The sequence below is a fragment of the Orycteropus afer genome, unplaced genomic scaffold (assembly GCF_000298275.1).
Source record: "Orycteropus afer afer isolate SDZICR_OR568_19922 unplaced genomic scaffold, OryAfe1.0 scaffold00239, whole genome shotgun sequence".
Lineage (NCBI taxonomy): Eukaryota > Metazoa > Chordata > Mammalia > Tubulidentata > Orycteropodidae > Orycteropus > Orycteropus afer.
Window position 1 is genome coordinate 4,889,713 of NW_006921826.1, and position 15,211 is coordinate 4,904,923.

At 40.9% G+C, this 15,211-nt stretch overlaps 1 protein-coding gene across 1 annotated transcript in view; it reads left to right on the top strand.

Moving 5' to 3' along the window:
• Positions 1 to 15,211, top strand: part of KIF26B (kinesin family member 26B) — a 781,172-nt gene that overhangs the window by 271,235 nt on the left and 494,726 nt on the right. The window contains exon 3 of the mRNA XM_007949154.1: positions 13,236 to 13,772. Coding sequence (XP_007947345.1) covers positions 13,236 to 13,772 — 537 coding nt within the window. The remainder of the gene's footprint in view (positions 1 to 13,235; positions 13,773 to 15,211) is intronic.

Below are 15,211 nucleotides of genomic sequence, written 5' to 3' on the forward strand. Positions count from 1 at the left end.
CCAGTTGTCTGGTTAACAGGCAAGTGTCTTAGCCACTATGCTACCAGAACTCCCTTTGATACTGCATTAGATACTTAAAAGGTCACTTTTAGGAAGCCTTTCACTTGCCCAGATATAAAGGTTAACTGAGGACCAGGTGTTTCCTTTCTTGCCATTCCCTAACTTCTTAATTCTAAAAGTCTTCACTAAATCCTCCTGGATAAAAATAAGGCCTCGGATCACCATTGCCATCATCACCATCATCATCACAATATGAGGTGCTAAATCTGCACAAATACTGTATTGAATCCTGAGAGTAGTAACGTTGGTAATAATTACTATTATTTTCTAGCATTTATTCTAAGTATCAGGCATTGTAATAAACATGTTACACATACCACATTTAATCCTTCACTCAAAAAAATAGGTACTTATTATCCATTCCCAATTCTACATTTAAGGAGACTGACTCTTAAATGTTGTTGTTGTTGTTATTTGCCATTGAGTCGGACCCGACTCATACTGACCCCTTTTTGGGTTTCCAAGGCAGTATCACTATGGAAGTAGAGTGCCCAACCTTCCTTCCAAGGAGTGGCTGGTGGGTTTGAACCGCCAGCCTTCTGGTTAGCAGTCAAGTGCCTTAAGTACTATATACTACAAGAGGTTTTTTAAAAATGATTCACAGTCATACAGCTACTAAGTGATAGAGCTGGGACTCTGACATCCCATGCACTTAACAGAACATTTTCAAGAGATATTGTTAATCCTATCTGGTTGGGAAAGATGAGACATAGACATTGAAAGAAAAAAAAAAAAAAAAAAACAGGTTGTAATGTGAAGTATCTTCCCTAATCTTCTGAGTAATCTATGGACTGTTCTTAATAATTTTAACATTGTAATTAAGCACCTCCCTTTGCTTTGGAAGCAGAAGTATCTTATCGTCTGTGGCACTTACTCATATGTATAAGCAAGCAGCTCCATTAAGTCTATTCCTGTCTGCCTTTGACACTCACAACAGCCTCCCTTGTGGAATACAGTCATTCAGACTGAAGCTGCATATGTCACCTTTTAGTAGGAACGCATCTCTGCTATAATCCAGCGTGGAGTAGCTTAGGTTGGACACCACCACTACATTTCAGGTTAATTTGGTTTCTTATGTAGAATAACTTTTCGTCTGACATTTAACATGTCTTCCTTGGGCGGTGTTTTTTGTCTTTGTGGGCTCATTACCCAACATGACTTTATGTTCATTCCTTTTCCACACACTAGGATCTGTATCCCAGCACACACCAGCGTGTGAATGCCATAGCTGGGTGCAGTGCTATCGACTGACATGCAGACTCATAATAATGATAACACACCTTAGGGTCAGGTGCTGCCTGGTAAGGCAAGAAGGAAGTTTGCACTGAAGTACTAAAGAAGTAGGGGTGTCAGCTGCCTGTGATTTCGGGCATTACTTAGTTGTTTGTCACTGTTGTGGTTGTTATTTTGCCTGTGTCAGGCTGCACCAGCAGCGGTATCCCAGTGGCTCATAGGGGGTTGTGAGGGGTGCGGAACACACTGGGTGACATGGTCAGAGGGAGTGACAGCAAAAAGCCTTAATAACATTTTTGTGCAGCATTTCAGTAGAAGTTTCTTACTTCTTATAAAAACATCTCTGTAGTTAATTATGAAAACAAAAACAATTTTTGTTATTCCAGTTTATATGTATCATTCATTATACCTACTAGACTAGAACCCTATGCTGTAACATAGTCTACAAGGACAGTGTTCTACATCTTACTTTGGTTAGTGGTAACTGGGGTCTTATAGGAGCTCTGGTGGTGTAGTGCCTAAGACATTTGCCAGCTAACCAGAAGGCTGGTGGTTCAAACCTACCAGCCACTCCTCAGAAGGAAGATTGGGAGATTGGGCAATCTACTTCCATAGTGATACTGCCTTGGAAACCCAAGGAAGGGTCACTATGAATCAGATCCTACTCAATGGCAGTGAGTGAGGGGTTCTTAAAAGCGTGTGAGTTGTCATCTAAGGTGCAACTATTAGTCTTTCTCTATCCAGTGCAAAGGATAGTAAAGAAAACCAAAGATGCAAGGAAAACAACTAGTCTAAAGGTCCAATGGACCACGTGAACCCCAGCTTCCATCACCTTGAGACCAAAGAACTAGATGATGCCTACCTGCTACTGCCAACCACTCTGGACCCCAGCTTGCCACCACCAACCACTGTGAAAGGGATCATAATAGGAAGTCCTGGGTAGAGTGGGAGGAAAATGTGGAACAAAACTCAAAATAAGATAAAAGACCAGACTTACAGGTCTGATGGATACTGGTAGAAGTCCCAATACTATGGCCTTCAGACACCCTTTAAGCCTGGAACCAAACTTGCACCTGTGACTCAACTTTCAGCCAACAGTAGGCAGGCTTATACGGTGAATAGCCAAACCAGGGAGGTACTCACTCCTTAGACCAACCAACCAACCATATGAGACCAAAAGGAGCATTTGCCCAGGGGAAAAGCTCAGAAAGAAGAAAGGAGTAAGAGAGAAGGACAAATGGAACAGTAAACACAGAAAGGAAGTAAGAAGAATGTTGTTACATTGTGGAGATTGCAATTAATGTCACAAAACAAAGTATGTTTGAGTTGTAGAATAGAAAACCACTTTGCTCTGTAAACTTTCACCTGAATCACAATAAAAAGTTAAATAAGTAAATAAAACTCTGCTATTTACTTTTTGAACCTTCTAGTGCACTCTGGTCAGAGCTGTCATTATTACCTAATGACAGTGATTCCTCAAATCACGTGGGTTCATCTGTGCATGCTAAAAGCATGGCCTGTTGTTTTTGTTGCTACCAGTGTTTTTATAGTCACTGATGTTGTCAGGTTTTCTGGATTTTTAGCTAAAATATTGTGGTAATTAGTGGTTGTGAGCCTATATCAATAACTTTTTTGAGTATGAAGTAGTAATTAAGATAAAAAGGAGAAAAATAAAAAAAGCTTCCACTCAGTTACTAATAATGTTGTAACTAATTATGTTGTCATTCTATGTAGAAAGATTTTACAAACAGTTTTGTTGTTAGTATTCATATAATCTAAGAATTACTACATTTAAGCAATTAACAATTATGTTGTTGTTACTGTTAGGTGCTGTCAAGTGGGTTTCGACTCATAGTGACCCTGTGTACAGCAGAATGAAACACTGTGCAGCCTTGCACTATCTTCAGCATTGTTGCCATGCTGAGCCCATCATCACAACCACTGTGACAGTCCATCTTGTTGAGGGTCTTCCTCTTTTATGCTGATCCTCTACTTTACCAAGCATGATATCCTTCTCCAGGGAATGGTCCCTTCTGACAACATGACCAAAGTAGGTGTTTCTAAGGAGCATTCCAGATGAACTTCTGGATGAGCTTCATCTAAGGCACATTCATTCATTTTTCTAGCAACACATGATACATTCAATATTCTTCACCAACACCACAATTCAAAGGCTTCAGTTCTTCATTGGTCTTCCTTATTCATTGTTCAACTCTCATGTGCATATGAGGCTATTGAAAATACCATGATTTGGGTCAGGAATACCTTAGTTTTCAGAGTGACATCTTTATTCTTAAACACTTTAAAGAGGTTTTGTGTAGCAGATTTGCCCAGTGTAATACATCCTTTGATTTCTTAACTGCTGCTTCCATGGTCATTGATTGTAGATCCAAATAAAATGAATCTTTTTTCCATTTATCATGAGGTTGCTTATTGGTCCAGTTGTGAGGATTTTCATTTTGTTTATGAGGGGTAATCCATGTTGAAGGCTATGGTCTTTGATCTTCCTCCATAAGTGCCTCCAGTCTTCTTCACTTTCAGCAAGGAAGGTTGTGTCATCTGCATATTGCAGGTTGTTGATGACTCTTCTTTCAATCTTGATGCCACATTATTCTTCATATAGTCCAGCTTCTCAAATTATTTTCTCAGCATAGAAATTAAATAAGTATGGTGAAAGGATACAACCCTGGTACACAACTTTTCTGATTTTAAACCATGTAGTAGCCCCTTATTCTATTGTAAAAACAGCCTCTTGGACTATGTAAAAGTTCCTCTTGACCACATTTAAGTGTTCTGGATTCCCATTCTTCACAATGTTATCCACAATTTGTTATGATCCACACAGTTGAATGCCTTTGCATAGTCAATAAAACATAGCTAAACATCTTTCTGGTATTCTTTCAGCCACAATCCATCTGCCACCAGCAATGATATCCCTCATTCTATGTCCTCTTCTGAGTCCAGGTTGAATTTTTGTCAACATACTACTGCAATCATTTTTAAATTATCTTCAGCTAAATCTTACTTGTGTGTGATACTCATGATAATTGTTCAATAATTTCCACATTCTGTTGTATCACCTTTCTTTGGAATAGGCACACACATGAGACTCTTCCAGTCTTTTGGCCAGGTAGCGATCTTCCAAATTTCTTGAAATAAATTAGTGAGTGCTGTAGTACTGATCTGTTTTTTGAAACATCTCAGTGGGTATTCCATCAATCTAATTAAAAAATGGGCAATGTACATGAACAGACACTTCACCAAAGAAGATTTTTCACACAGCCAACAAACACAGGAAGAAATGCTCATGTTATTAGTCATTAGAGAGATGCAAATCAAAACAACAATGAGATATCATCACACTCCAGCAATAATAGCAGAGTTCAACAAGAGGGAAAACAACAAATTGTGGATAACATTGAGAAGAATGAGAATTCCAGACTTAATTGTACACATGAGGAACCTGTACATACACCACGAGGCTGTCATTCAAACAGAAAAGGGGACACTGCATGGTTTAAAAGCAAGAAGGGGGTGTGTCAGGGTTGTTTCCTTTCACCATGATTATTCAATCTATATACTGAGCAAATAATCCGAGAAGCTGGACTATATGAAGAAAAACATGACATCAGAATTGGAGGAAGAATCATGAACAACCCGCGATATGCTGATGATACAACTTTGCTTGCTGAAAGCGAGGATGACTTGAAGCACTTACTGATGAAGATTGAAGAATACAGTCTGCAGTATGGATTACATCTCAATATAAAGAAAATAACAATTCTCACATCTGGACCTATAAGCAGCATCACGATGAATGGAGAAAAGACTGAAGCTGTGAAAGACTTCACATTGCTTGGTTCTACAATCGATGCCAATGGAAGCAGCAGTCAGGACATCAGGAAACATATAGTACTGGGCCAGTCAGCTGCAAAGGACCTCTTTCAAGTGCTGAAGAGCAAAGATGTCTCCTTGAGGATTAAGGTGCACTTGACACAAGCCATGGTATTTTCAATTGCCTCATATGCATGTGAGAGTTGGATAATGAATAAGGAAGATCGAAGAATTGATGCTTTTGAGTTGTGGTGCTGGCGAAGAATGCTGAAAGTACCATGAACTGCTAAAAGAACTAACAGATCTGTCTTGGAGGAAGTGCAGCCAGAATGCTCCTTGGAAGTGAGAATGTCCAGACTTCGTCTCACCTGCTTTGGTCATGTTATCAGAAGGGGCCATTCCCTAGAGAAGGATGTCATGCTTTGTAAGGTGGAGGGTTAATGAGGCGGGGAAGGCCCTCAATGAGATGGATTGACACAGTGGCTGTGGCGATGGCCTCAATATAGCAGGGAATCACAGAGCTGGCATGGGACCTTGAGGTGTTTCGTTCTGCTGTGCATAGGGTCGCTATGAGTTGGAGAGGACAGCACCTAAATACAATAACAACGGCTGCCCCCAGGACACTCCAAGCATCCAAACACCCCTTCCGCTGCTCTTGGGGGTGGCTTACTGTGTCCTGGGCCTGGGGGCGGCTCCACACATGCAAATGCTTGCCTTCTGCTGGTCCTGGGGCTGGCTTACAAGCCTTGATCGTATGCTGCTTTCTGAAATGATTGAACATCAACCAATTCTTTTTGGTACAGTGACTCTGTGTATTCCTTCCATTTTCTATTGATTGATTGACTGGTTGTGATTTGGATGAAAGTTTACAGAGCAAATTAATTTTCTACAAAGCAGTTCATACACATTTTGTTTTATGATGTTGATTGCATCTTTATAATGTAATGACTCTCTTCCTACTTCCTCCCTGTGGTTTACCTTTTCCCTGTATCCTTCTTTCCTATACATTCTTGCCCTCTGAGCTATCTCCCTGTGTAAATACTGCCATTCTGATCTCCCATGATTGATGATTGTTCTAAGGAGTGTACCAACCTTGTGTAAATGTTGACCTTAAATACCTGTCTATTGTTTGGCTGTCTTTCATCTACTTTTGATAATTCCTGTAACATAGAATCCTTCAGTATTGCAATTCATGGCTTGATTTTTTTCTTCCATTCTTTCAGCTTGAGAAATGCCAAGAATGTTCTTCCCTTTTGGTTTTCTAACTCCAGGTCCTTGCACATTTCATTATATTAATTTACTTTGTCTTCTTGAGCCAGATTTTGAAATCATCTGTTCAGCTTTTTTATTTCATCATTTCGTCTATTGACTTTAGCTACTCTCCATTCTAGAGCAAGTTTCAAAGTCTCTCCTGACATCCATTTCCTTTCCTGTTTTTTTAATGACCTTTTGCTTTCTTCATGTATGATGTTCTTTTTTTAAAATTGTTTATTGTGATTCGAGTGAAAGTCTACAGAGAAAATTTGTTTTCCATACAGCAGCTCACATACACTTTGTCTCATGACACTGACTGTAATTTCCCACAATACAACAGCTCTCTTCCCACGTCTTCCCCATAGTTCCCTGTGTCCTCCCCCCACCATGCACTCCTGCCCCCTGAGCTGTCTACATAGCCCTTCTATTCTCCCATGAATGATTTCTCCAAGGAGTGTATCTACTTAATGTAAATGTTCAGCTCATATGCCTGTCTTTTGTTTGGCTGGAAGCCACAGGAGTGGGTTCAATTCCAGACTTGAAGGGTAGCTAGGGACCATAGTTTCAAGGGTTCCACCAGTCTGTATCAGACCAGCAAACTTGGTCCTTTTTTTTTTTTTTTTCTTTTTTAATGAACAATACATATTTTTATTTAAAATATTAAAAAAAAAAAAACACACAACTTTTTAATGTGTTTTGTTTGGATGGAAGTGTATAGAGCAAAGTCATTTTCCATACAGCAGTTGATACACATATTGTGCATATTGACTGCAATCCCAATGATGTAACAACTCTCTTCCTACTTCTTCCCTGTGGTTACCTTCTCTCTGTGTCCTTCTTTCCTATATATTCCTGCCTTCTGAATTTCTCCCTGCACAAATGTTCCCCTTCTGATCTCCTGCAGTTGATTGTTCTAAGAAGTGCACTTCCCTGGTGTAATTGTTCACCTTGTAGGCCTATCTATTGCTAACCTGGTCAGCAGCCAAATGTTCTCATGTATGATGTTCTTGATGGCATCCCATGACTTATCTGGTCTCTGGTCATTGGTGTTCATTGTGTCAAATTTGTTTTCCAGTTGGTTTGTAAATTCAGTTGGGGTATAATCAAGATCATATTTTGGCTCTTGTGGACTTGTTTTAATTTTCTTCAGCTTCAACTTGAACTTGCACATGAGTAATTGATGGCCTGTTCCCCTGTAAGCTCCTGGCCTTGTTCTGACTCATGATATTGAAGCTTCTCCATCATCTCTTTCTGCAGATGTAGTCAGTTTGATTCCTGTATATTCTATCTGGTGAGGTCCATGTGTATAGTCTCTGATTATGTTATTAAAACAAGATATTTGCAATGAATAAGTCATTGGTCTTGCAAAATTCTATCCTGCAGTCTCCAGTGTCATTTCTATCACCAAGGACATACTTTCCAAATACTAAGCTACTTCTTTGTTTCCAACTTTTGTATTCCAATCACCAGTAATTATCAATATATTTGATTGCATATTTGGCCAATTTCATACTGTAGACATTGGTAAAAATCTTCCATTTCTTTATCTTGGCTTTAGTGGTTGGTGCATAAATTTGAGTAATAGTAGTATTAATTAGTCTTCTTTGTAGACATATTTCTTCCCATTTTAGTTGTGTCCCATAGCATATGCAGGCTCTGAAAGCTTCACTCCATTCATGTCACTAAGGTCAACTCTGCTTCGAGGAGGCAGCTCTTCCACAGTCAATTTTGAGTGCCTTGCAACCTGAGGAGCTCATTTTCTGGTACTATATCAAACGATGTTTCACTGCTATTCATAAAATTTTCCAATAATATATCAAACAATGTTTCACTGCTATTGAGAAGGTTTTCAGTGGCCAATTTCTTCAGAAGCAGATGGTCCCATCCTTCTTCTCAGTCTTTCTTAGTTTCAAAGCTGTGCTGAAACCTGCCCACTATAGGTGACCCTACTAGTATTTGAAATACTGGTAGGATAGTTTCCAGCCTCACAGCAATATGCAAGCCACCACAGTACACTGAGATGACAGATGAGTGGTGGCCTTCATGACAGAGATGGGGCAAAAATGATTTTGTATGTTTTCCTGAAAGGTGATAATATTTTGAGGACGGAACTCCTAAACTTGAAAATTTATGATTAAAAATGTTGCCCAGGTGCCAACAGCACATTTTCCAATGAGCTGAATTTAAAAAAATGGGACTTTAAAAAGACATGTTTGGCTGTGCATGGGTTCACCACTGCTCCCACTGGATTAATTCCTGAGGCACACAATGAATCAGGACTAGACCTAGGAAGAGGATAAGAATGTTTTTCATTCCCATGAGCTAGGTTGCATGCCTGACAGGATCCTAAATTCATTCCTTCTCTGTGTCCAGGTCTCTTTTGGTGCCAACTGAACCAGAAGACACTCCCCTACTTCACTGCTTGGGCCCACTGCAGTCCTTATTGTATCCATAACAGTAAAGCATATTATGCATCCAGGTTCTAAAGATTCTTTTCTTTCCTCCTATTTAACACTGTTCTCCCTAGAAGCAGTCTCCTCTTTATTCAGCATTTATAAAAAGCTGTGCCTGTTGACCATTCTTCTTTGAAGTTGTGAGTTGTATTCAAATATGTATAATATGTGGACAAGCACTTGAAAGGGATTTTACTTTTCATGAGATACATCTCTCTTGACTTATGAAGGCCTTTTGATGATAACCAATGTAGAGTTTCAGAACAGGGGTTGTTTAATTTGACACTTCTCTGACATCAGTCAGCATTGTCATCCTCATTAAAGAATCAATCTCAATTTTTCCTCTAGATGGACCAAAAAGGGGCTGTCTGCTACTTCTTGGCTGTCTGTGGCTGCCATGTCCATCATACTGGTAAGGGCATGGCTGTGACCCTTGTGTGACCATTATGTCACCTCTCATAGGCTCTCACAGCTTCTCCTGCAGAACTTGCTTTGGTTGAACACAGGGCTGAGTTGAAGAAAGAATCCAGAAGTTAGAGTTCTCCTGACTGAGGCCTCGTGAACCAGATGGGGAGTGCAGAGCTCAGTGTGTGCTGAGGGATCCTCTGAGTTGCTAAAGACTGGACTAGGGAGCAGCAGAACTATCAGTTACTGTGGAGTTAGTTTCCTACTCTTGGTGACTCCACATGTATCACAGTAGAACTCTGCTCCATAGGGTTTTCAGTGGCTGATCTCAGAAGTAGATCACGAAGCCTTTCTTTAGATGTGCCTCTGGGTGAACTCAAATTTCCAACCATTCTGTTAGCAACCAAACATATTAACTATTTGCACCACTCAGGGACTCCAGGAAGTAGAAGAGGGACGTCTTTTTTGGCAGCCCAGGAACAAAGAAGGCCCTTGGATGGAGAACTCACAGAGGAAGGACAGGAAACATTTGCATGTATCCTCGTGCCTCCAGCTTGGTGCAGCACATGTTGTGTTGGAAGGCAACATAAATATTTGTTACATGTTAGAAGCTGAGCAGTAAATAGAAAGACTAAGCAATGAATATACTGCTTCTAGGGAGACTAATATCAACCAGAAGGAACAGGGGAAGGGAGTTCTCAGGCCATGGATGGCTCGCGGGATTCCATATAGTCCATGTGTCTCTTTACCTCCAGCTACAAACATAGATGTCAGTGCCAAATCCAGAATCTAAGGACTAGGATTTAAAATAAAATGTCATGTGTTGGATACAACTTATCTCAGACCTGCTACCTTTCTGTGGCACTTGATTGGACTAAGAAAAATATTATAAATAAGCAATTAATTTGAAACTTCTTGAAACCAAATAGTGTTATGATATAATATATAAGTTATGGGCTGTGGATTGTTTTTTTATGCCAGTTTCCTGGTTTCTCATAGTCTCTAGTTATCTAATAGAATGTAGAAATAAATAAATGAGTTATGCAAAAAGCAAAATATAGAATACAAAGTGATCATTAAAAATCGTATTTTCAAATGATATTTGTTGATAAGAGAACATTCTCATTGGTAATATTAAGTGAAAAAGCAAGATAATATGTATAGGACATAGTTTTCTTAATGCACATAGAAAAAAATCAGAAGGAAACACACAAATGTTAACAGGTTGTGGTAATTTTTTGCATTTTTCTGCATTTCTGTAAAATGTCTCCATTTTTTAGGAAGAAAAATGTTTAATAAAGAAAATAACTACTGCAGGCTGTGAGGGGTTTTGCTAATTAATCTATAGCCAAATACTTAGAAGTTCTCTCTCAGTCTTTCCATAGAAATTGTCTACATACACTAGTAATATTTCCACTCCCCCCCAAGGTTAAATTAACTCACTTTTTGAGTTGGCAGTTGTTTACCTTTTTCATCTTCCAAAAAAGGGATGGGGGTTTGGTCTAGGAACTCTCAGGGGTCCTCTGAGGAGAAGTAAGAAGATGATGCTAAAGCCCATGCTAACATTTGATCCCTGGAACTGAGCGGTACACCCTGAACATGGTACCATGATATGCGTTTACTCAGGACTCTTACTGCTGCATAATGATCATACATAGCACAGTCTAGCAGGTCGGAAGAGAAGCTTTCGGATGTGCCTGTTCCGAGCCATGAACAGATAAAGGTCAGGCACTGAGGCTGGTAGAGGACTCACCAGAGCACCACTTATAAGTGGATCCTGAATGAGAAACAAGTGATAAAAATGAAAAAGAAGAAGTGGGGACATGCAGCAGGATGGGTCAATGGGGCCTCTGTTCTCTTGGCCTCCCGAAATCTTATCATTATAGTCTCTAAGTCTCCCTTGCCCCAGGACTGGGTGTAGCTGGTGAGAAGATGTGTTTTTCCTCTCTGTATCCCCAACATTTAATGTGACAGTTGGCACAGATGGGAGCCCAAATGAATTAATTTAGAGTACATTTCCCAAGTGAATGAGGTGAAAATCTTATATATCTATGCAAAAAATATAAGTTTATTGACGAAGACAGCCTTCTGGCTCTTGACTAGGACTAGGGGTCAAGAGCTCAGTTTCTTTACCTGTAAATTGAAGTGTTGGTCTACTCTAGAATGGTCTCTAATGCCCACCCCCTGGGTCCAATATGTTGATTGGTGATGAGAGACTCTGTGAACCAAGCAGCTTGCTGGTCTCATATGGTTTGCATCACATTGTCAACCTGAGCCTTGATCAACCTTGACCTCCTATTGCTTCTCATCATTTTATATGACTGCCTTGAGTTTCCACCTCCTGAGCCACTCCTTGCTGCTGCTATGTAAAGAGGCCTCTTGATTTATTAATCAATTAATCAGTGCATGCTGAGGAGCTGTTCACGGTAGTTAAACAGGGAAAACAAAATGCTGGAGCCCAGTAATCAAGATAGATCGTAATTAAGAAGGACCCTCCCACCAGCAACCTTCCTGCCTCCTTGGCTTCCACACACACACCTCCTTTCAACCACAGCTCATCAAACTTCGTTCAGCCCTGATGGGGCTTCCGCCCATAAAAACTGACAGCAAATTTCAGAAGAGCAGACTTCCTCCTGATGTCCTGGAGGAAAATAAGCCTTAAGATGAGGCTCATAAATTACTCCAAAAGTTCAACCAGGCTTCCAAAATGGCATAGTGGTCTGTCCATATTTACAGACACTAGACTCTCCTGCCCTTATTTTCCATAAACACAGAGTCTTGGTGACGGAAGGACCTTACAACTCATAGAGGTCATGGCCTTGTGTTACAGATGAGAGGTTCAGTGAGATTAAGTAAATTGCCCAAGGTCATACATTAATTAGTAGTAGAACTGGAACTAAAACCCAACTATTTTAATATCCAATTAACACTCCCAGTTCTTTGTTTCTTTGTGTAGTTCTGCTGTTCTACAAAAAGCAAAGCAGAATAAATGAGAGAAATCAGCCTCATTAAATTCATTTTCCAATTTCTTTTAAATATGGGCCTCTGAGCTAAAGAATCTTCTTTATAGTAGTTTTAGATGATGTTCTAGGGAAAATTATCTTGGGTTTTACCAGGGACACTGCTAGGGAGATAATGTCTTTCAATCTGGATATCAACTTCATGAGTACAGAAATGGCAAGCCTACCATGGACAAATGATAAACATGAGTTAATCTGCAGAGGTTTGCTGGGATGCTGGAGCAGGTTGGATTGCTGGTCCAGAATCTGTTGTTTGGTTTTATTTCAATGGCACTTAGCTAATGAGACCAGAATTTTCATAGAACACTCTCTTTTCCAGGTCAACTCCATTTGTTACCAATTTCCCTTGGGTAGCAGGAGTCCTGGGGGCTACAATGGAGTCGGTCCAGAATGACTACACTCATCTCCCATCACACCTGAACAAACAATTGTGTCTTCTTAATGTACACCTTGGGAGGCTCCAGGTGGGCCTGTACTTCTTTTGTGGACACAAGGAGAAGAATCTAATGGGTTCTTTTGACTGGCCAGGAGAGAAGTATGTTGTTGTTGTTGTTGTTATGTGTCGTCAAGTCGGACCCGACTCATAGTGACCCCTCCTTGGGTTTCCGAGGCAGTATCACTACAGAAGTAGGATTGCCTAACCTTCCTTCCGAGGAGTGGCTGGTGGGCTTGAACCGCCAGCCTTCTGGTTAGCAGTCAAGTGCCTTAGCCACTATGCTACCAGAGCTCCCGGAGAGAAGTATACTAAATAAATATTTATTTAATTCCTTAAATTCTTCACTATAAAAATCATATATTTGTCATATATGTTTGTCAACTCTAGAGACTTTTCTGCCTGTCTGTCTTCTCATTTCTGTTGGTTGTCAATCAAACAGTCAAACTCCTTGGATATATCTGGGGCTTAACTCATAAACCAGACATGCAAATTGTACTTGAGTTATAACCTTTCCTTTCTTTCTGCTTATATGTTCTCCAGGACCCTGCTTTCTCGGCTGTGATTCATGACAAACTCCAGGTCCCCAACACCATCCGGAAGGCATGGAATGACCGAGATAACCGCTGTGATATTTGTGCTACACACCTGAACCAGCTAAAGCAAGAGGCTATCCAGATGGTGCTGACCTTGGAGCAAGCAGCGGGCAGTGAGCACTGTGATGCTTCCCCTGGCTCGCCCTCACCCCTCTCCAACATCCCCACCCTGGTGGGGGCCCGGCACGTGGGTGGGCTCCAGCAGCCCAGGGATTGGGCCTTTGTGCCCGCCCCCTGTGCCACTTCCAACTACACAGGCTTTGTCACCAACAAGCATAGCAGCAAACCTAACAGCCTTGGGGTCAGCAATGGGGTGGAGAAGAAGAGTGGGTCCCCAACCCACCAGGCCAAGGTCAGCCTCCAGATGGCCACCAGTCCCAGCAATGGGAACATCCTGAACTCAGTGGCCATCCAGGCTCACCAATACCTAGATGGCACCTGGTCCCTGTCAAGAACCAATGGGGTCACCCTGTACCCCTACCAGGTAAGTAGCCTCTATAAGCAAGGAAGAGCAGGTTTGCTAGAGTCAAATAAAGTGAGTAGCAATCCCTTTTTCCACTGTCCTCTCCTGGGAATGCCCCAACCCAGAGCCTGATACCTCCACGATCTCCCACAGTTCCTCATTGCAGTGCTCAATTCAGGCCTGCCTACTCTGAGAGTGGGCCAGCTATATCTACTAAAACTTTCACTCCTGCCTTCTCTCTGCTCATTCAAGATCCCCTTTGAGAGACCCTGCTGGGCCAGGCAATGCAAAGACTTCTCAACCACCAGTTTTGCTGCATGGGATAGTGATTAAGAGTGTGGGCTTTGGGGATACGTGGTCTGGGGTTCAAGCCCGACTTACCCACTTGCTAGCACTGTGATCCTGCACAGGGGCTTATCTTCTCTCAGGCTCAAATCCCTCATTAATAAATGGATATAATGGTAGTGAGAATTAAATAAGGTAAGGAATACAGGACATTTAGCCCGTTGTCAATCAGGGATCAAAGTACTAGTTATCATTTTGTTGTTGTTGCTATTGTGGCTGTTAACAGTAATTAAGACAAAAGAGTGAGAGATTTTATAATCAAAGGATATTTTGGGTCCACAAAGTCATGGTTTTGAAACAGCCCGTGGGTAGGGATGATCACTGCTAAGAATAAAATATATGAGAAATCATTGTTAGCATTCTGCTTCCATTGTTCACACCTCTAAAGGAGAAGTAGACTAACACCTTAATCTCTCCTACCTAGATGGGCTGTATTCTTTTTCTGTTTTCATCTCACCTTAAATACTGCTGGAATTAGATTGCTGAAGGCATTTTTCTCTTTTGTTATTTTCTCTTCTCAGTTATTGAAATTAGCACATACCCTGAAGTTTTTCTGTATAAATAAGAGAGCAAACCTTAAACAAATCTGTCAGAGAAACTAAATGAATTACTTTAAATTTTTATTGAGTGAGTTTCCCATTGGATGAAGGTTGGGTTTAAAATATCTGTTCTCCACACTCCCTACAACAGAATCATATGGGAAGTAGCAAAAAGTGTTGACCATCTCTCTGGAATGGAGAGGTGGCCATGGTCTTAGATGTATTGGTCAGGGAGGATAACTGGTATAACAAATGATCCTAACTCTCAGGCCATTTCTCACTCGTGTTCCAGTAAAGTCAGAGTTTGGTGGGCAGCCATCCCTATAATGTAGAGACTCTGGCTTCTTCCATCCAGTTGTGTCACCATCTCCCAGGGGTCTCAGAATCCTCCTCCACCCAGGACATTTCTGCAACCAGGCAGGACATGAGGGAAGAGGATGTGTGAAGGATCTCACAGGGGGATTTTGGGACTGCACCAGGAAGGGGCTTTTTATTTATCACTTCTATCCATATTCCAGTAGCAAAACCTACTGGGCTTCTTTTCATTCTTTTCCCCACTGGGAAAGTCCAATTTAT